The following is a 20781-nucleotide window of genomic DNA, read 5'->3' as shown; positions in this document are numbered from 1 at the left end:
TAAATGCACTAGCTATATAATCGGTTTTACAAGTTAGAACAATGGGTAAGCTACTAAGCTTATTAAAGTGAACGCTGGATAGAATTAGGATTTCTAAATGGGATAACAACAAATTGCGTTTTGTGTGTATCGCACTAAAAGCCAATCCAAACGGTGCATAAAACACTTTTACTTTCTTAGCCCTTTTTCTTTGGCTTTTGTAGAAAGAAAAGAAAAGTTAGTATCATTACCATCACATCGTTTGTTGTCAAGAAATAGACTAGGTTAACTAAAAAAGCAGGTTTGCTAATTCGATTATACTTCATTTCATTTGTAGAAACTAATCTATATATTGCAAATGTGTAGATAATATCTTCTTCTTTTTTTTTGGTTTTGTTCTTGTGGTTTAGATCTGGTTGATCATTCATATATATTACTGAGAATTCAAAGTCAAACTCTAGATTCAACTCTGGAGTATTAAAAGACTAGATTATAATGCAAGCGAGCAACGGGTTGATTTAATCAACCACCTCCTCTTTGTTACCATTTAGAGAGCACTTTTTAATATTTCATACTAATTGTTCATATATCTTTCCAGGGGTTGGGTACAAATTCGTCTGTGGAGGGAAAAGAGTACTTTTCTAATGTTTATGAATATAAAAAATATCTTGTTTGCGAAAAATATGATCTTGATGAAGCGGATTTCGACACTGCGTTCGGTAAATCAAAATTATTTGGTGATAAACAGATAAAGTGGATTAAAAGTTATGTGGTATGAAAGATTGAGTTATCATTTAATTATCTGCTATCTTTGCTTGTTTATATGCATATGCTGATGTCTCTTATATCGTTCAGCCTGGCAGGTATATTGATCCGAAGGAACATCAAATAACATTTGGTGATTTCATCAAGCAATAACTTATTATGTATTTCAATGCGGAATTTCTAAGATCCATACCTTCAGTGGTTGATGGGCTGAAATCGAGTCAAAGACAGATATTACACTGTGTTTTTATGAGAAATTTAGTGGACAAAGCCAAGGTTAGCCAGCTCGGATACTTTGGGACGTCCGTGCGAACTGGCTAACTTCATTCGTAATAATTTAAGCACAATACGTGCGAACTGGCTGACCTTGGCTACATTATGAGAAATTTAGTGGATGGAGCCAAGGTTAGCCAGTTCGTAATAATCTAAGCACAATCGCAACTACAATCACAACATTTGATCTCCATTATCTAATTAACCAAGGCCCTAAGGATGTATATCGATAATATTTTGACATGTATGAAAAGAAATTTTATTTAATAATTATAGGAAAAACATAAAAAATCCTAAAAATAAAAGGATTAAAGTTAATATTTTTGAAAATATATAAAACCAAAAGTAATCTATTATATCACTAACTATAATAGGAAATTTATCTATTAAGTTACTAATTTCAATAGGAAAATATGTGCAATTAATAAGAAAAATATTTGCAGTTTAATTGCAATTATTATTTATTATAATCATATAGTAAAAAAGAAATTTATAAGAAAAGTGATTAAAGTGTACAAAGTTTGATGCATTAAAATTAGTGATTATCATAATATAAGAAAATTAAGATAATCAAAATAAAAAATTAATGTAATTTTCTTAAGTTCTTTAATCCATGAATAATTTGATAGCATATTTAATATTTGATTGATATTTGGAAGAAGTAAAACTGATCATATGTAAGACGTAAAAGTAAAATTGATCTATCATTATATGTGTTAGGTAAAATGATTACATGAAATTTCTTACGGAGAAATGATTAATCATAACAAGACTGTCATAATGTAAATGTGACAATAGTGAAAACTCATAAGCTTTAATAAGAGAAGGCTTCAGAGGAGGATCTTGGTTCTTGTCACCAGATTCAGCTGAGGATCACCACCAGCTTCAGCTGCTGCCTCGGTCAGCCCGTAGCTCTTCAATCTATCCTTAAGAGATTGAGTTTCAATCTTAAGTAATTGAATAATTTGTGCGCAATTGCAATTGCAATCACAACATTTCTCCATTCTCCAACCCCAACCCCAAGGATTCCCAAAAAAACTCAATTCAATTCAATTCTCTTCTAATCGTGAAATCGGGAAACCTTTACCCCTAAATCGATTTTATTAATAATAAAGTAAATGTTGTTTAAAATTATTTTTTTAATCTATTTTAAAGTAAATATAGTCGTATAATATAATGTAAATTATACTATAAAAAATATATATATTTGCTCAAAGAGACTATTATTACCGTACCACTTCGTCGGCCTAATATGCTTTTTATTGTAAAGTTATATCACCATTTTGAAACGCTTTGTTTAGCATGTGACGATGACTCGACCATTCTCAGCCTTTGGTTTTGTGAATGAGTTGGGTTAATTACAATTTCGGTTGTTTCCAAGACGAATAAACTCTTTTACAATAAGTCCAGTTTTTTTCTTCTTACACACATGCGATATATTAGACACAGCATCCTTCCCAACCTCTGTAACAGCCTCTGCGATTCTACGCCCAAAAACAAAACAAAACAATTTATGTAATATGGTGACTTTAGATGGACCACAACACATGTCTTCTCCTCTGTTCTAAAATCCAGCTGAAAACCTTGGCAACATATTGATATGGTGGTTTGTATAGAATTTATCTTTGTGCTTCAGGCCAAATAAAAGGACAAGTTATATATATGAGATTCCTCAAAACACTCCTACATATTTTACATATACAACTATGGTTTTTGATGAATAAAAAACGATATGGTGGTAATCATTCTTGAGCGGAACACGCCAAGCCACAAGAAACATCTCTCAGCTGGTGTTTTCCACATTCCAGATAAACAACAAGTGGAAGACATCATTCTTAGCTGCATTACTCTTAATCTTGAAAAGCTCTTCATAGTGAGTTACAATTGTCCGGAGCTCAGTCTCACCTGCATCTCAGCTCATTCATTTGCCCGTTCTTTTCTTCAAGCCACCGTGAATGTTCAGCATCAAATGCCAAAGCCCCTGCAGAATCCAATGAACAAACCAGAAGGACCCAAGGATTTATTTTAGAGCATTACCACCTTTACCCAAGAAAACTATCGATGACCCATAATTCTGTTACCTCCTCGACTTCAGCTAATCCAAGACTCGACTAACTATTCCTTATTAGTTGAACTGACATATTAGGCCTCGGCTGAAGTCTCTTTTATCTTATTTATAAAGAGTTACTTAATCAGAATCAAACCAAGTCTCTTTTGTCTTGCTCTTTACAGCTCTTGCTCAAGTTGAGTCTTCTTTAATCGACTATTCTCCAGCTGCAGAACATACAACATATGCCTTCTTCCTCAATGGAGGAAACAATAACATGTTTTAAGGTAATGGCAAAATAGACATTCTTCTAGAGATGTTGCAAGGAAGTAAGAGGAATATATAAGAAATATCAAAACAAGAACAGATGCAATATATACCTTCTTCCCCAATCTGCTTTTTCTTGTTACCTCACGATTTTGAGCAAGCCTACCGAAGGGTATATGGATCAAAATATATAAGGAAACAAAAAAGATTACGAATATGCGCAATACAAACAGATACTTGTTCATCAACAGAGAAGAATTTATCACCTTTTTCATCCAACATATCCGTTGATTGGTCACTGGAATCAGACGCAGCAGCAAGCATCATTTGCCCTCTCTCAGACGGCAATTAATATCAGGAATTACTATGTCATTCAAAATTTTGACGTTTGGTGAACATAAACAAATGATTTGTCCTGTGGATTTGGCTCTACCCGGTAGATTGTCCCAAGTTTTACCAAGGGAACCCGGTGCAAGCCTCCCACGACTGACATTTTCGAGAAAATACAATAATAAAAAGATTAGAGCCAGATTACGAGCTAAACCCCCAGATCTCTGTGATCTGTATCGCCATCAGTCCTTGAACTGGTATCATCCATATTACTTTCTATAGTGTTTACTTGACGCAGAGACTATCCACTTGTGTTCCCTTTTGCCGTGGTAACTTTACACTAGAGGGAGCAAGGACTGCCAAGAGGAAATGAAGATGAAGGAAATTATTAGATACCAGGGTGAATAAACATCAAAACAGAAGAGAGAAACTAAACACCTTACCAAAACAACCAGTACATATGGAAAAGGAACAACCAGTGAACCATTGACTGTGCTGAATTAAAAAAACAGACAGTTAATTTTATATAATCCATAAAAATTCTGTTTCATCCATTAAAAAGAATGCAAAATGGTCCTTACTATTGAACACAGAGAAAACATTAGACTAAAAAAAGATGTAGATAACACACGAAGGAGCTTTAAAGGTTTATCTGTATAATAGAAAAGGATCAATAGCTGTGACTTCCCAGCAATTGTTCTAGAATGCTACCTCAGATACTTGGTTATCTCCATCTATAAAGCCAGGAGGAATGATTCAACCCTACATGCAAAACATTAAAAACTGAACCACGGTGAATGGAGGACACTTACATCTATAGCTCCACCTCCAGGAACAACAGTTGAGTTCTTCACAACCCTTCTCATAATCGCATCATGTAAACTCCGCTCAGCTTCTTCGACTAACTGCCATTAATGTTTCAAAGGAATTCCCATTTATGCTGATTAGTTTTTATTCATGAAGCTTTCATATCTGCTGTATACCTGATCAGTTCCACCACGGAGGACAATAGTTGCTGTACGGCCTGAAGGGCAACCACTGAATATGTTAAACCTCTCCCCACCAACTTGTTTCTCCTCAAAAACCTCACAAGTTCCAAGAACCTGCATAAATTAAAAACAACCTCTGATTCAGATGAATGAAATCAACAAGTCACTGAACGCTAGTAAGCCTATCCAATAGCAAGCAAAGAAAATCATTTTCACGGGCCTCATCTATTATGTTGTTAACACTTGTCTGAACTGTTCCTCCAGCTGCAGCAGCCACACGGTTAAGATCTTCTTCTGCCACACGACCAGCACAGAATATATCACAATCCGCAAAATACTGCAACAAAATGCCAAGTAAAACACAGTCAAGCACCCTTGAGTGATACGAAAATGAAACACCAAATTGCAAGGTACCGTAGTGAACAATATCACAAAAACATTAATTGACATAATATGCAAAGCCAGTTTAAAACATTCCCATAATGAAAAAGAATGAAAGAGACGCAACAGATTTGTAGAAAGAAAAAACAAAAATGTGTTTACCTTCTTGATCCCAATCAGATTTAGCCTGTCGTCGTTCCCAATAGCCATTACAGCATCAACAACCATAGTAGCAAATAACTCCTTTTCCCACCAATAAGCTTAGATGAAAGATTAGTAGCAGCGTATTTAGCCAACAAACCTTTCTTTTCCTCTACACTCTTCCCCTCAATGCTAACAGCGAGTGCTTTAACCTTCTCAATTGCCTACATCAATAAAGAGTAGTGATTTTTAAGGTGTTAAAAGATCCAACAATTAAAAAAAGACTTGTAACTGTACTAACGAAAAGAAAAATACAAACCAAAGTGCAAGCCGTGCGGTAACTCCTGATTAAATTCTGAGCGTGAACACCATCCTCAATAAATGGCTTAGCCTCTTTCAAAAACTCTGCTGCAAGAAGAACAACAGTAGTTGTCCCATCACCCACCTATAACCAAACAACAGAACATTCAGAGTATATGTATGTGTCAGAAAAACAAAACCATAAATAAATAAAGGAAAGAGATACAATTTTGTAGCAAACTTAATATACTGCTAGACGACTTCAGTACTTATTAAACTAGACAACAAAACACTAGCCCTACATAAAACTAAGTTCAAAGCGAATACCAAAGCAAGAAGCAAACCGAATATAATTCTATCCAACCAAAATAAATAGTTCCAAAAAGTCCAACACCCTTCAAAGATTGATTAACTACGTTCAGACAATCCTCGAAGCCAACACTAGTGGAATTTATGTAACTGCAGAGACAGACAAAAAGCTGCCTTCGGTTTGGAATTTTGGCACACTCATAAGTATCAATTGGCTCAAGTCACAATGAGTAAGTAGCTTAACAAACTGAGTTTGTTTAGGAATTGGAGTCGAAACGAAGAACGGTTCAAGTACTAACATCGACTGAAACAATTACAGTGGAATTTTGAGAACTAAGGTTATAGCAGCTCATCACTCAAATCAATAACTGACCGCAGAGGATTCAAAATCTATTCTCTTATCAGAATCCAACAGACACATGAAATTCAAAGCATACTAACATTAGTAGAAATCCCAAGTAAGAATTCGTTCCAGGATTCGATGAATTTTGGTTTGCTGAATAGAGTTGGAGAAAGCAAGAAGCTCACCAGAGAAATGAAATCTTCTGTCTGAGTAAAAAAGGTTGTCCAAAATCGGATTGAAGGAAGAAGCAGAGAGAGACAACGATCCCGTAGTTTCAATCACCGAGACATCGTTTTGTCTACAAATCAAAAACCCACCATCCCCCAAAAGAACATCGAACGGGAAATTGCAAACTTAACCCCTATACTATTCTTATTACCACTAAATTAACCTCTATATTCTTAAAATTACAAAATATCTCCTACTACAGAGTTTAGTTTTTTTAGATATATGGCAATCGATCGGTTTACATAGTTAAACCGATACTCAACCGAAAATTCTGAGATTGAGAGTAGTCCAGACAAGAATGCACGGCCCTTTTTGTCTCGACCTGCTAAACTAGGTCACTTGAAACTCATGCACATATGTTAACCTTAGCAATATATATATATATAATACGTTTCTCCTCGATCATCATCAATATCCCTTCCCTTCTTTCTTCTTTTACGACTTACCATTTGTCTTTACTAAACCGGTTTTTTACGACTTACCATTTGTCCTCTAACTCGACCGGAGGGTTTAAGTTTCAGCCAGTGCAGTGTGACTTTGACTTCTCTTAGTCAACTCTCCTAGTTTTATGATTTCTTTATTGGATTCATAATAGTCTCTTTTTTTTTCTCTCTCTCTCTCTCTAGTTTTTGGCTTTAGAAATATTGTGTTTTCTTTGATTAGTTCATATGGATTAATGAATTTTTATGTGGTGGTCTTGGAGGAGTTGGAAGATATATTTTGTGTTCTTAGTTCTTTACTCATTTTTCTCTACGAAAAGCGAATCAAAATGCACTAGCTTTATAATCAATTTTACAAGTTAGAACAATGGCTAAGCTTATTAAAGTGAACGCTGGGTAGAATTAGGATTTCTAAATGGGATAACAACAAATTGCGTTTTGTGTGTTATCGCACTAAAAGCCAATCCAAACGGTGCATAAAACACTTTTAACTACTTTGTGATGCCCTTTTTCTTCGGCTTTGGAAACGTTTTGTAGAAAAGCCAATGTTTGGTAGAAAGCAAAGTCAAAGTTGAGAAAAGAAAAGTTAGTATTATTACCATCACATCGTTTGTTGTCAAGAAATAGATTAGTTTAACTAAAAGAAGTAGGTTTGCTAATTCGATTATACTTCATTTCATTTGTAGAAACTAATCTATATATTGCAAATTTGTAGATATAATATCTTCTTTTTTTTATTATTATTATGTTCTTGTGGTTTAGATCTGGTTGATCATTCATATATATTTCTGAGCATTCAAAGTCAAACTCTAGATTCATCTTCGGGTCGACTGTTTCACTTTTGGTTAAAGTTTATTTTTCTCTAAAAAAAACTTTAACCGGTTCATTGTTTTTTTTTGACTTGTCATGAGTCACAGGACTCATCATATTCTTTCAATCTCCGTCTGAGTCACATTCATTGATGTTAATATAGTAACTTCTGTTTCAATTTTCTTTGAAAGTCATTGCACCAATTCGTATTGTGTTTTATTTTTTCCGTGATATATATAAAATCAACTATGTATACCTCATAAAATCAACAAGCAAAAAGAGAGTAGATAATCAAATGATAACTTAATCCTTCATACCACATAATTTTTAATCCAGTTTATCCGTTTGTCATCAGAAGATGATTTTGATTTACCTGGAAATATGTCAAACACTATAAAATATTGGGATAAAATGGGTATAAGTGTTTATGTGAAGATGAATTGAATCTAAATACCTTCACATCCTACTATACTAATTGAGAAGTACATATATGAAACTAACATTAAAAAGTGTAAAAATTTACAGTCAAATGCCATTAGAAATATTTAATAAAGATTAATTACTTAATCTAATAAATATAATAAATACTTTGACCAAATATAAACAACATATCAGAATTTTCTAATAAAAACTTTGAAATAATTATTAATTTTAAAATATATATATATTTTTTCTAATTATAATTATGGACGAAAATTATTATTTATTTTTAAAAATATATAACCAATCAGAAATTCAGAATTTTAAAAACTAAAATTTTATATCCAAGTAGATAATATGATTATTTTTCATAACTAGATTTGGAAGATTTTGTTAAGATTTTAAAATTATGGTTCTCCTATCATCTTTCTTCAATTTTATTTACAAATTGTTTTGAATTATCATATAAAGAAAAAAATTGTTTTGTTCTGCACATGTTGTGATTTGAATTTTTAAAATCAAAAATATATTACTCAATCTATGAAGAAAAAATGTGTATTTTAATTTTTCATATTGGCGGATTGGTAAAACTAAATTTTATGTGGCTGATAAATTCATAAATTTTATTTACTCATAATTACGATATTATAATTACTACTTCAAAATATTTCACAAAATAATGATGCAAATAATACAAGCAAGCAATATAAAATTGTATTATACAACAAACAAATTAAAAACTATAATATTCTAAAATAATTAGTATTCAAAAAGATATATATAGATTTATCGAACAATTACAATATTAAAAATAAATACTATCTCAAACAAAATAATTTTTTAAAATAAATATAACAATAAATTTTTTTAACAAAAATATAACAATAAATTTATTATTATTATATTATTATTTTTTAAAAATATATTGACTCAGCATGGAATATTCCTAGTATGGTGTAACTAAAACAGTGATGAACGATGGAACCCTTCTTAGTAATTGTGGTAAAAAAGTGTGGATGAGGTTGATCATAAGACCTTTGATGTGAAAACCGTCACAGTCTTGTGGATGGAGAGAAAGATTAGGTAAAGTGCATATATATAAACATCTATAGAATAATGAACTAAGGGCATAGAGTAGAGTGCAATATTAGAACAATTTATTTGAACAAATTATATTTTTTTTATTATGCTCATCTCGTTGATAATTATAATCTCATTATTCTAAGCTTACAAGTTAGATCACAATAAATGATTTTGCATTAATAAATTAAAAAGCATACAAAGATTTATTAACATATTTTATATCTGTTTCAAAGTAAATGCTGTTTAAAATTATTTTTTTAATATATTTTAAAGTAAATATAGTCGTATAATATAATGTATTATATAAAAATTTATCTATTTGCTCTAGTGAATCTCTTGTTCAAATAAGATTACCAAAAACAATTAAAATGATTAATAAGAGAGGTCTCAAAGAGACTATTACTACTTCGTCGGTCTAATATGCTTTTTATTGTAATGTAATGAACTAACTAATGATATATCACCATTTTTTAACACTTTGTTTAGCATGTGACGATGACTCGACCATGCGGATCCACCTTGACTAAGGGTGGTGCATGGGCACCATATGAAAAATATAAATTGTTTAATTTGTTTATAAATTTATAAGGTTAAAGTAGCTTAAGGGTAAGAATGCACCAGTTGATTATGAGGTCAAGAGTTCTACTTTAATTCTCGTAACTTATTTTTGAATTTTCTTGAAAGTCATTGCACCAATTCGCATTGTGTTCCTTTTTTTTCTCATGGTATGGTCTCTTAAATCAACTATGTATCTCATAAAAAATACAAGACACAAAAATAGCCTAAATGTTTGAATCAAACATAAAGTGATAAAACAATACGGAATTGAAACACAAGGGAGATCAAGTTCCCAAAACAATTTGGTTCATTTAGGTATAACCAAAACCAAAGTTTCAATGAATCAAACCAAATCAAAATACATTCACAATCTAAGAAAACAAAAAATGTAACCATCCCTCCCTCTTTTACATCATCATCATCAGCTTCATAGCGTCATGCCGTCATCTCCACGACTTATCACATATTCACAATTTCACATTACGTCCTAATTTTGACAACATTTGTTTATGATGCTGCCTTGGTTAATATTCAAATTGCCGGAAAAAAAAATGACGACGACAAAGTTGTAGTAACAAAAAAAAACGAAATACTAAAATAATTCCGACAAAACCCGTAAAAATAATTACGGAACTGTTCCACCTAATCTGTAAAAACCGTTGGAAGTAATTAAGCAAAATAAAACAAAATTAACACATCTGAGAGCCTTGGAAATTGAAACAACAGCTAGTACTTCTGCTGCTGATGTCATAAACATCAATGACGTCATCCTCATCCCGACCAGGAGATGGCGAAGGAGTGAAGTACGTAGGAGAGTCGCACGGCGTCAAGAACGGTGTTGGATCGCCGGAATATTCCATTGGAACGTCAACTCGGAGTTCGCCATCAGTATCTACTTCCACAGAGGCCACATCATCATTATCATCTTCCAATTGATCCAAATCCTCTTCCTCGATTGTGAACAAAAGCCTCGACACTCGCCACTTGTCCGCAGCCGTCACATCCTCCTCCGGCGCCGCCGCAGCAGCAACAGCGTGCTCCTCCATCTGTACAGAAACGATTCCGGTACTTGGCTCAATACGAGAACGAGAGTGATGTTTCTTCTTGCAACACATCAAGAATTGGAAAATAACCTCTTGACTTGCCGGAGACGGTAAAGATCTAGTGCGGCGACAAAAGATGTAAGAGAGTTCGGCGACAAGGATGAGGAGGAAGAAGAGTAAAACGGCGAGAAGTACGGCGCCGGAGTTGGTGAGGGCATGCATTGTTTAAGAGAGTGTGAACAAACAAAAAATCACAGTGACCGGGGGGTCGTAGTGTAGTTAAAGCGGAGAGAGTTGACCGGCGTTTACCGGTTACCGGTTGGTCGGAGGAGGTTGGGTTGATGATGATGATTAATGATGTTGGAACTTGTTGGCAGGGGGACACATGAGGAGCTTTTTACAGGTAGCATCAGCTTTTTTAAGGATCATAATTATCATATCCTACATATTAATGATAGTTAATACTTGTTGTCTTCTTTGCTTCTTTTACATGTATGTCTTTAATTGTGGTGTGTACTGTATGTGCTTTGGAAAATATACTATTATCATATTTTTGATTTCTCAATATATAAACTGTTCTGTTCTGCCAAAGATCCCAAAATGAGTGATAATTCTATTTTTTTCTCTTTAATATATAGAATGGTTGTTGTTACATCATATAATTTTTACCATTAATATGACTACTGAATATGATGAATGTGTAAGCGTAACACAATAAGACTCTTTCATTAACGGAAAAAAGTTTTATTATGGCATTGAGGACAAAGTGAGAAATCAAACAAAGGATTGTTTTTAGCGTACAAGAAAAAAAAAAAAAAACTCAGCCCACATGATTTGTACCTTTTTGCTATCATAGTAGAGAGTTTCTAAATAGCAGCGAAGTAATCTTTGCTGAGTTTAGGGTCGGGTTTCATTGACTTCTCACCTGGCTTCCATCCGGCTGGGCAGACTTCATCCGGGTTTTCCTGGATGTACTGCAACGCCTGCAACATTTGAAAACGTATTAAAGCAAAGGTGAAAGGAAAAGAGTGGTTGTGGAGTTGTGTGTATTTTATTTGTATCAGTACCTGGAGGGTTCTCATTGTCTCATCAACGCTTCGGCCGATACCAAGATTGTTGATGGTGGAATGTTGAATCACTCCTTCCTTGTCGATTATGAAGAGCCCTCTCAGTGCTATTCCCTGTTCTTGCACAAACAATGTTTATGTCTTTATATTTTTATCCCAAACAATATTTTAAGTTTAAAGGAAGCCAGAGGATAACAGTTAACCTGATCATGGATGAGCACTCCAAAAGATTTTGAGATTGATTTAGTGACATCTGAAACAAGGGGATAGTTCAGATCACCAAGACCTCCAGATTTCCTGTCTGTTTGGACCCACGCAAGATGCGAGAACTGCATGGACAGACAAGAAGTAAGCATGAGTCGAGCAATTTGCAAACAGATAAGAACACAGGTGATGTAGGTTCGATTTTTCAATACCATCATAAACAAGGATGAGAGATTGAAATAATATGATAGTAACTGTACAGTTATACTTACCACACTATCGACAGACACACCTAATACTTCTGTGTTCAACTTCTCAAATTCTGAGTAGCGGTCACTGAAGGCAGTAATCTCTAGAAGACAAAAGAAAAAAACAAAAGAAAGAGATTAACACACAGTGAATCTTGGATATTCAAATTTCAATATACTTCTTGAGAAATCCCTAACCTGTTGGGCAGACGAAAGTGAAGTCCAAAGGGTAGAAAAAGAGAACCACATACTTCTTCCCAATGTACTCAGAGAGCTTCACCTGAAATATTCATCAAATACCAATTAGTTTCGTGAACAAAAAGAGACATACTCAATAACAAACACAACCTAAATGTCTCAGATTAACTAGAAGCATGACCTGTGTTTAACATTTGTTGTAGGAAAGTAATCAAGATAGAAAAGGAAGGCTCTTAAGACAATAATATACCTTGATGAACTCTTGATCGAACACAGCCTCTGCCTCGAAATCAGGAGCCTTGTTTCCAACCAGTGGAAGTTCATCCTATAACACACACAAAAGTAAAACTCGTTAACGCATCAAAACCTATCAAAGAAGCAAAGATCAGTCAAATCAACAATCAGAGAACCAGTGTACTGCCTAAACAACATAGAAATCATTCAACAGACATATCAGGGGTAACAAGTATAGCATCTGTTTCACTAAATCAGAGATTCAAATTCACCAATAAGAACGAAATTGACAACCGTAAACGAAAATGTCACTCAAATTTCTAAACTTTTATTCAGAGTAATCTGCAGTAAAGCATATAAATCGCTAATTCAATCCCAAAAACCTAAACTTTTAAAGCTAACAACAAGTAGGAAGAGAGTGAAGTCTATGATAGACTAATGGATTCAAATTCCAATCAAAATTCAGATGACACCGAACGAAAAGTATCAACATTGCGATAACTTACGGTCTGGGCCTTGACAGCAAAGCTCCGGCGAGAAGTAGAAGTGAGGGAAGAGCGTCGAGCAAAGCCGGAGCGGAGAGCAACAGCAGATGCGGAAGGAGAAGAAAGGGTTCGAAGGAAAGAAACAGATGGAGACGAAAGTGAAGACTTTACTGGAAAAACCCTAGAAGAAGGAGAAGAGATGAGAGTAGTTGAAGAAGCTACAGACGCCATTGGAAACACACTTTGTGACTCTCTCTCTCGCTCTCGAAAGCTACAAATGAAAACTTATCTATCTGCCAATCACTTCTCTCTTTGTAGTGGAAGCATGAGGTGGAGATAAAGGGGCGGAGGAACCTGGAGAGATAAGCCCAACGACCCCTACACTCTTCAAAACGATGTCGCATTGCTTCAAAACGATGTCGCATTGTGTTGCAAGCGAAAAAGATGCGACTTGTTGTTGTCAATCTTCTTCTTCAACCTTGGCCTTGGGTAACTCCGTCTCTCCGTTGCTTTCTTCCTAAGATCGAGGGTTCGATTCTCCGAAGTGTCCACTCATCCCGTTTCAGGTGCATTGTTGTGGTCTCTTCAAAAAACAACTTTCTCTACTCATTGTAGTGTACAAAGTTTCGATTTTTTCCTCTGTATTTGTTGTCCTCTGTTTCTCAGTTCAATCTTTAACTGATTCTCTCATTGATTCTCTTTTTCAGTTCTGGAAGAAGATATAGGTTGAATCGTGTGACTGCAGATATGGAGACTCAAAACAAACTAATGGAAAAAGCTAAAAGACCTGTTAATTTCAGATTGTGCAGAGTCTCTGGGTATTTATTTATTTATCAATCTGTTTTCTTCTCTTATTTTAAAAAAATTTCGACTTTGATTATAATTTACCTTATGATCGACTTTGATCAAGTTCAATGACGGAGATAATGGAGATTCAAGCTGAGAATCCCACATTCCATGTATTGTTTATCCCAGGGAATCCAGGTTTCATTCTATTCTTAAGCTCAATATGCGTGTGTCTGTGCATGCATTGAGACTGAGATATGACAATTCTATTTCTTGTTTTAGACATTGGCTTGTTTTTTTTTTGTTTTCACAGGTGTTGTGTCATTTTACAATGAGTTTTTGGAATCTTTATATGAGTTTCTTGATGGCAATGCATCTATAGTTGGTATGGCTCCTCAAGTCACTCTAGAATCTCGAGTTTGTTTTCTTTGGTTCCTTGTGATTAGAAGATGTTTATTTATGAGCTTTTGTTTGGCTCTTCTGCTCTCTCTAATGGTTGACTGGTTTGTTTGATTTGTGTAGCTATTGGGCATATATCTCACACGAGCAAGGTACTATAACTTTGTGTTCCAGATTTTGCATGTTTGCATTAATACTACTCTTCATATTTATCTTAGTTTGTGGTTCTAAAGCGTGTAGCTCAATTCATGCTTTTGTTGTTTCCCTCCTTTTTAGGACTGGGAGTCTGGGAGGCTATTTTCGTTTCAAGAACAAATCGATCATAAGGTAATAATAATTGTTTGAAAAGAAGTCATTTCTCTTGATTGCTCTGGATTTGAAATACTTCAAGTTCTTGTATCTTTCATTCCATTAAGTAAAAGATCTTAATCTGTTAGTTATCATACAGATGGATTTTATCAGACAGGAGTTGGAGAAAGTGAAAGTTCCAATAGTATTGGTAAGACTTATTGTGTCATGTAACAATGAGGTTGCATAACATGTTTTCCATTCACATATTGCAGCATCTTATGACTGTAGACGTCCATTAATTGAAGGATTTACAAATTCTCATGAAAATTTTAAAACTTGAATCGTAATTGCTCTTGCTAGGTTGGGCATTCTATTGGATCTTATATATGCCTTGAAATATTGAGGAAGTTCTCGAAGAAGGTAAAGACGGATTCCTCTAAGTGTAATTCTTTCTCTCCATGCTATGTATGCTCTTATATTCTCTGGAGTGCTTTTGCAGGTGGTATATTGCATTGGCTTATATCCATTTTTGACTTTAAACCAACAATCAACAACGCAATCATTTATTGGGAAACTTGCAGCGTGAGTCAATAATATACGTGATGAATCCTCCTGGATATGAAAAAACCAATGAAATCATCTTTATTTAGAATGATAGGAGATTGTGACCAAATCATGTTGTTGAAATTCAGGTCTTCTGTTCTGTCAGCTACAGCAAGTTTTCTGATTGCATCACTGAGACTATTACCTATGTCAGCTGCACGGTTGCTTGTGGCCAAATCTGTTGGAGCGTCATGGTCTGATACTGCTGTTCAAGCTGCTTGCACTCACTTGAGGCAGGTATTAATTGTCTTCTCTCCATATTCACTGATTTTCTTGGATTTTACACTTGAACTTAGCTGTATAAAATCATTGCATCTTCTTTTATTTTCAGTTATTGTTCCCTACTACTAACTATTAAGGCGAGTTAACTTCATCTGATGCTGATTCTTTCATTGCAGTACCACACGATGCGCAATGTTCTCTTTATGGCAAAGTCAGAGTTTATACAGGTACTCTTCTTTCAACAATGTGTTCATATAAGAGTTTAGAGAGTCTCATGTTGAATTATAAGTATGCAAGTGTTTACTCGGAAGCTCTCAAACATGTTTCATATTTGGCTTATAAGCTTGCAGCAGAGCCAGATTGGGATTTCATGAGAGAAAACCAGAGCAAGCTTGCATTTTTATTTGGCATTGATGATCATTGGGGTCCTCTGCAACTCTTTGAAGAGGTTTAAGTAGTTTCCTTTCTTCTCGATTAATCAAAAATGCATGTTCTTGCACAGAATGAAGGAGAGTCTCTCATAGAATCCCTTTGTCCAGATTTCTAAGCAGGCTCCGGGTACTTCCTTATCTATCGAGAGGGAAGGTCACACACACGGATTCAGCTGCACGGTGGCTGGCTCAGAATGGGTTGCGCAGCACGTAGCCACTCTGATCAAGAACCGGTTTTCACAGCTCCAATAAAGTACATTCCCCTTCCTCTTCCTTAAACAAATTAAACCAGTCTGTGTTTTGTTTGTTTAATAATAGTTGTCTTTTGGTTATGTAAAAAAATGTTTGGTTTCTTGGTAAAACTGAACCACAGTTCGAATATACATTCTTATAGTTTGTTTGTTGGGGTTAAGATAGGAGCGAGTTGGTAAACCACAAATCGTCTTGCAACCACAAAAGTTGCATTAATTCTAATCTTAATCCAATAGGCAATAATTCACGTTTAGTCAACTATAATTGAATACCCCAAACAAGAAAAATTAGTTTAGTTGGGTTTGACATTCTAGTGTATTGAAAAAGGTTGATTAGCTAACGCATTTGCAGAGCAACCACAAATACATTAAATGCATAATAACAAGAAATTGAGGCTTTTGAAGAATGAATGAGAGATTTGCTTAAATATGAAGGAAGGATGATGCAACATAAAGGTGACATTTAGTGAAATAAAGAAAAAGAAGAGATAAACCAAAAAAGAAAAAGTAATTTGTATAACTTATTCTTTGACAAATGATGAAAAAAAAGGATGTACTGTAGTAGTAATATATTTAATTGAAGGGTGGAATTAAATTCGTATTTATCATTTCTTACGTAACGCTCATAATTCTCAACTGCCTCAATTACTACTATATGCATTTATATTTGATTTAAATGATTTTCATTACCATTTTATATCTATTGAAACCTATCTGAACTACCACCTCTTCAATTTTAACCAACTTTAATTCACCCCTAGCATTATGAAAATAATACAATATATTTTCTAAATTTACCATTTAGATTTATCATTTTTTTCTTTGCCATTTGCAAGTCTTGTGGACACAAAATAAGAAGATCTATAATATTGGTTCTCCAAGGGGACAAACAATAACTAAATATGAACTCAAACTGGGGTTTAGGTTTGAGTTGTTGGGAGTCAAATATTGGTACCAAACTAAAGACTTACATGTTTGGTAGGAGTAGGACCATAGAGACTAAATTGTTTCATCTGGATCCTAGTACTCCAAATTATCTTTGCTCTGTCTGTTGCAACCAAAAACTCAACAACATTTTAATCAATATAAAACGATATGTCTTGCTAGATAACATAGTATTTTAGACTATCACCTCTGGGCGTTTATCTCTAACCATTTGTAACAAAGATTGGGAAACATAGTCCGGAGAGTTTTTAGACATGTTCGAGAAACAGAGGATTAGAGACAGAGTACTCAAGTAATACATCTCCATTTGCATTAAAGAGTCATTGGTTAAGATTTCTTGTGAGAGAAACTCATCTTCGAACAAAGGGTTACTGGAATAGCTAAAGAAAATGGCTGCATGGTAAAAAAAGAAGTAAACGTGGAAAGGAAACAACAACAATAAATGTTTCATCAATACTAAGCATCAGTTATAAAAAATAATCTTTCATCCATTTTAAGCAAAGTTAGTGCTATTGACGCTCCACTTCAAGTCTGGTCTAAAAGTGGAGCGTGATTAGCACTACCCTAAAGACAAAACAACTATAGAGAAAAATCAAAAGAACAAACCATAAAAATACGGTTTGGAGTAGTTTAGATTTCGGTTTGAGATCCCTCGATTACATACACACACAACACAAAAAAGAAACACGGGTTTGGATCAGTTCCTCCACCAAGTCTTCTTGCGTTTGGTGTTGGCAACGGGAGCTGTTGTTGTAGCGGATGAAGCGTTTTGATGATGGAGGAAATCTAGAAGAACGGTGCTTTTGCATTTAGGACATTTAGGGTCATCGTCAGAAAGCATAACGTACATAAGGCAACGAGGGCAACCTACAAGAACCATTGAGGTTGTTGTTGTGTCGATCTCGTCCTCCTGGTTCGTTTCAGACGAAACGCATGAGCTCGGTGAAGTTGAGTTGGATCGGGTCGGTGATCGAACAAGACTCATCTGGCTGGCTTGAGAAGGAGGCGGCGAAAGATTCAGCCTCAACTCAATCTTAGGGCCGTTCTTGTTTCTCCGGCTCATCGATCGCTCTCTCTCTCTCTCCTTGGTGTTTGAGAAAGAGGTTTTGGAATTATTGAGAAAGTCGTCTTCTTGTTGGTTATGCTTATGCCATTTTATAAAACAAACACACAAAAGTTGGTTAGAGGAAGGAGAGAGAGAGAGAGAGAGGGAGATGTATTCATTAAGGCCTAATCTAATTATGATAGGTGAGATGTATATACTCCAATAAATAGTACAACGATAATACGACTAGTCTCTTTAACTGCTACCAATTATTTTTGCTGAACCAGCTGAAGAGAAAGAAATTATTTTAAAAATAAAATAAATGTCAATGCTGACATGTTTATTTCAAAGTATACTATAAATGTGAGCTCGGTGAAATCGTGTTGGTAATTCTAATTACTTCAAGTCTATATAGCTCATCTATGATCTCGAGCAGTGAACTATATTTTTTTTTTTTTTAACATCACAAATTAAGATTCCAAATTGGATGAGAGCAAACGCAAGTCAATCGCAAGTCCAGAGTTTTTTTTCTTGGTTATAAAAAAAATAATATGCTTTGACAATGGGTTTTAACTTTTTGAACTGAGAGTAACCGTACGGTACTTGTAAGTCTTTTAGTTGCGCTAGGTATCTCCACTGACACGGTCCACGGAACTAGTCGAGCAATATACGTACGTGATAGATTTGTAGACGTAAAATCATTCATTCTACATTCTAATGCATACATAGTAGTATAGTACTGTACTCTCAAGTAATCTCAGCTTAGTTCAATATTTGGTTATATTTGTAAATGCTTTTAACTTATTCCATTTTTGTTGTTTTATATCTCTTTGTGTACAATGATACAGTATATACGTTTATGTATTAGTGACTTAGTGTAATAGGATGTTATCAGTGTATGTTTATAAGTTTATTATGGGGTTTTAGTTTTGTAAGATTTGAACCAACAATATTTACTACTACATTTTAGTATTTTACAATACTTGCAGTCTTAAAAACTTGTACACTAGCTTTGAACTTAGGGTCATTTATAATATGGAGTATATTATCAAGAAGGAAGAAATACGAATAGTATTTGAAATGTATTAATGGAAACAGATATACGTACATGTAAAGGTGTCTTAATCGAAGCAGTAAAGGAATTAAATGTATATTAATGTTAATCACAGGATTTACAAAATCTTCTAAAGAAACTTACAAGATACTTAAAAAAAAAAATGGCTACGTCAAAGTTATTTGTTACTATGACTTATAATGACTACAACAATAATAGTATCACGTAGCTTCACACCAAAAGCAAGCTATTAATATTACAGTGTGAGTTAATTTCCCATGTGAAGTTATTTAATGACTTATTGTTTCTTTGTAAGATTAAATTGATAAACACAAATTTATAATTTTTTTTCCTATTAAAAACAAAAGATAATAAATATAATAACACGGAAGAAGTAATATCTTCCGAACTACTAGTATAATAAAAGCTGGCAACCTTACAATTAATTTCATTTAATTGACACTATGACCATGCATGGCTGGATTTACAATTAATGTTTAGAGATAAGTATGAATTTTTGGATTTGGCATCTCATAAGAATATAAGATGTAGAAATGCATGGAATTAAAATGTGAAAAAATGATGAGACAAAAAAAAATTACAGTTCCCTTTTGTTGACAAAACAGAAAATAAGTGCAATGTTTAAACAGAAAATAAGTTACTTTACTATTTTAATGTCTTTTTTACGTCAAACTTGATAGTCTATAATTCCTTAATTTTTTTATTTTTTTTTTCATTGTAGTATGTAGGATTAATTAAATATGGTGGTCATGAACTATACGTTTTTACATTTAAACATTAAGTTCGACCGTATTTGAACAATGGATAGACGCGTGGGATCATAATAAATACGGCTAATCTAATTAAATTAAATGCATACTATTAATCAATGATTCAGTTTCGTTGACTAAAAAAAGTCCCTTTATAGGTACGTGAATCTTTAGGATTAAATTGATAGCGTTCGTGTAAACGACATGGGCAGACTAACAAAACGATTTGATTACTTTAGACTTAATTATTCTCTACGGCACAATACAAAATCTAAAGTAATAGTAATTCTCACAAGGAATATGAAATGTTTCTCAAGTAAAGCTAAAGCTTTGAACATGTGTCTTTGTTAGTCCCTACTCTTTAAGTCTTTATCAGTTTGCAAGAACCTAAGTGACGCATGATCAGGAAAACATATCATCATGTACAAGTACAATGTTCCTGAGATCTGAGAACGGAAACTAAAACACCGAAGATTTGGCTTTGAGCACGAACGAGTTATTCAGAATTCTCAACTACTAATACTATTCGTAGAATCAAAGTTATGATAGAAACTGGACATTAAGACTAAAGCCCAAAATATAAAGCCTGGCCCATTAATTGTTAGTACTATTAAAACAGACATTGCAAGTGACGGCGGTAAAGTAAAAGGGAAGGAATGGTGTTTTTTATGTCGTATCCGCCGACAAGGCGGCAGTTAATGGTGTCTGTGGGTTTTTTCGCGGCGGGCGTTTCTCTCTTCGTCGCTGGTGCGTATCTCTCACTTGCCAACATCGCACCGCAACAAGATCGCGTCAAGGCTCGGAATGATTTCGTCAAGGATCGACTCAGGAAATGGCTCGAC

The 20781-nt window shown here is 34.2% G+C and overlaps 6 protein-coding genes across 12 annotated transcripts; 2 read left to right on the top strand and 4 right to left on the bottom strand.

Annotated features, from left to right (window-relative positions):
- On the bottom strand, positions 2625 to 6436 carry LOC104745394 (T-complex protein 1 subunit eta-like). Of its 6 annotated transcripts, XM_010466609.2 has the most exons (12): positions 6310 to 6435; positions 5492 to 5617; positions 5194 to 5396; positions 4871 to 4987; positions 4645 to 4764; positions 4474 to 4566; positions 4373 to 4395; positions 4105 to 4156; positions 3598 to 4017; positions 3445 to 3493; positions 3099 to 3291; positions 2625 to 2998 (listed from the first exon to the last, which is right to left on the bottom strand). In XM_010466609.2, exons 3-9 carry the CDS (start codon positions 5257 to 5259, stop codon positions 3997 to 3999), a joined length of 492 nt encoding a protein of 163 aa, XP_010464911.1. In that variant the 5' UTR covers positions 5260 to 5396; positions 5492 to 5617; positions 6310 to 6435; the 3' UTR covers positions 2625 to 2998; positions 3099 to 3291; positions 3445 to 3493; positions 3598 to 3996. The 6 variants fall into 6 exon arrangements, with proteins under 6 accessions (XP_010464911.1, XP_010464909.1, XP_010464910.1 ...); XM_010466607.2 differs by lacking the exon at positions 4373 to 4395 and having other exon boundaries at positions 3099 to 3320; positions 6310 to 6436; XM_010466608.2 differs by lacking the exon at positions 4373 to 4395 and having other exon boundaries at positions 3099 to 3316; positions 6310 to 6436.
- Positions 10280 to 11177, bottom strand: LOC104745372. The gene is made up of 2 exons (XM_010466582.2): positions 10797 to 11177; positions 10280 to 10709 (listed from the first exon to the last, which is right to left on the bottom strand). Exons 1-2 carry the CDS (start codon positions 10926 to 10928, stop codon positions 10353 to 10355), a joined length of 489 nt encoding a protein of 162 aa, XP_010464884.1. The 5' UTR covers positions 10929 to 11177; the 3' UTR covers positions 10280 to 10352.
- On the bottom strand, positions 11435 to 13472 carry LOC104745370 (2-Cys peroxiredoxin BAS1, chloroplastic). The gene is made up of 7 exons (XM_010466577.1): positions 13164 to 13472; positions 12674 to 12748; positions 12424 to 12505; positions 12250 to 12329; positions 11977 to 12102; positions 11774 to 11887; positions 11435 to 11689 (listed from the first exon to the last, which is right to left on the bottom strand). Exons 1-7 carry the CDS (start codon positions 13371 to 13373, stop codon positions 11573 to 11575), a joined length of 804 nt encoding a protein of 267 aa, XP_010464879.1. The 5' UTR covers positions 13374 to 13472; the 3' UTR covers positions 11435 to 11572.
- Positions 13563 to 16271, top strand: LOC104745371 (lipid droplet-associated hydrolase-like). 2 transcript variants are annotated; one of them, XM_010466578.2, is made up of 13 exons: positions 13563 to 13708; positions 13850 to 13960; positions 14053 to 14126; positions 14242 to 14313; positions 14451 to 14479; positions 14604 to 14654; positions 14776 to 14826; positions 14979 to 15038; positions 15118 to 15200; positions 15311 to 15458; positions 15620 to 15670; positions 15787 to 15891; positions 15968 to 16267. In XM_010466578.2, exons 1-13 carry the CDS (start codon positions 13587 to 13589, stop codon positions 16124 to 16126), a joined length of 1116 nt encoding a protein of 371 aa, XP_010464880.1. In that variant the 5' UTR covers positions 13563 to 13586; the 3' UTR covers positions 16127 to 16267. The 2 variants fall into 2 exon arrangements, with proteins under 2 accessions (XP_010464880.1, XP_010464882.1); XM_010466580.2 differs by having other exon boundaries at positions 13567 to 13708; positions 15983 to 16271.
- LOC104745369 lies at positions 17496 to 18320 on the bottom strand. Its single transcript, XM_010466576.2, has one exon. It carries the CDS (start codon positions 18131 to 18133, stop codon positions 17768 to 17770), a length of 366 nt encoding a protein of 121 aa, XP_010464878.1. The 5' UTR covers positions 18134 to 18320; the 3' UTR covers positions 17496 to 17767.
- Positions 20596 to 20781, top strand: LOC104748139 (the record flags this gene model as incomplete). The annotated part of the gene is made up of 1 exon (XM_010469822.1): positions 20596 to 20781. A coding segment is annotated over exon 1 (186 nt), but the record flags the coding sequence as incomplete, so codon positions are not given.

Source organism: Camelina sativa, chromosome 15, assembly GCF_000633955.1.
Source record: "Camelina sativa cultivar DH55 chromosome 15, Cs, whole genome shotgun sequence".
Classification (NCBI taxonomy): Eukaryota; Viridiplantae; Streptophyta; class Magnoliopsida; order Brassicales; family Brassicaceae; genus Camelina; species Camelina sativa.
The sequence above is the reverse complement of the archived record's forward strand: the minus strand, read 5'-3'. Positions and strand labels throughout refer to the sequence as shown.

What these genes read in the sequence shown, in the direction of transcription:
- LOC104745369 (XM_010466576.2), bottom strand. Translation starts at nt 18,133, where the DNA reads ATGAGCCGGAGAAACAAGAACGGCCCTAAGATTGAGTTGAGGCTGAAT.
- LOC104745372 (XM_010466582.2), bottom strand. Translation starts at nt 10,928, where the DNA reads ATGCATGCCCTCACCAACTCCGGCGCCGTACTTCTCGCCGTTTTACTC. An exon ending in CGTCTCCGGCAAGTCAAGAG is followed by an intron (nt 10,710 to 10,796) that starts GTTATTTTCCAA and finishes GTTTCTGTACAG; the next exon opens with ATGGAGGAGCACGCTGTTGC.
- LOC104745371 (XM_010466578.2), top strand. Translation starts at nt 13,587, where the DNA reads ATGCGACTTGTTGTTGTCAATCTTCTTCTTCAACCTTGGCCTTGGGTA. An exon ending in GTCCACTCATCCCGTTTCAG is followed by an intron (nt 13,709 to 13,849) that starts GTGCATTGTTGT and finishes TCTCTTTTTCAG; the next exon opens with TTCTGGAAGAAGATATAGGT. An exon ending in CTCTGCAACTCTTTGAAGAG is followed by an intron (nt 15,892 to 15,967) that starts GTTTAAGTAGTT and finishes AGTCTCTCATAG; the next exon opens with AATCCCTTTGTCCAGATTTC.
- LOC104745394 (XM_010466607.2), bottom strand. Translation starts at nt 5,259, where the DNA reads ATGGTTGTTGATGCTGTAATGGCTATTGGGAACGACGACAGGCTAAAT. An exon ending in CTGGAGGTGGAGCTATAGAT is followed by an intron (nt 4,157 to 4,473) that starts GTAAGTGTCCTC and finishes TTTTTAATTCAG; the next exon opens with CACAGTCAATGGTTCACTGG. An exon ending in CATATGTACTGGTTGTTTTG is followed by an intron (nt 4,018 to 4,104) that starts GTAAGGTGTTTA and finishes TCCTCTTGGCAG; the next exon opens with TCCTTGCTCCCTCTAGTGTA.
- LOC104745370 (XM_010466577.1), bottom strand. Translation starts at nt 13,373, where the DNA reads ATGGCGTCTGTAGCTTCTTCAACTACTCTCATCTCTTCTCCTTCTTCT. An exon ending in TCGATCAAGAGTTCATCAAG is followed by an intron (nt 12,506 to 12,673) that starts GTATATTATTGT and finishes TGAATATTTCAG; the next exon opens with GTGAAGCTCTCTGAGTACAT. An exon ending in CACTTTCGTCTGCCCAACAG is followed by an intron (nt 12,330 to 12,423) that starts GTTAGGGATTTC and finishes TTTGTCTTCTAG; the next exon opens with AGATTACTGCCTTCAGTGAC.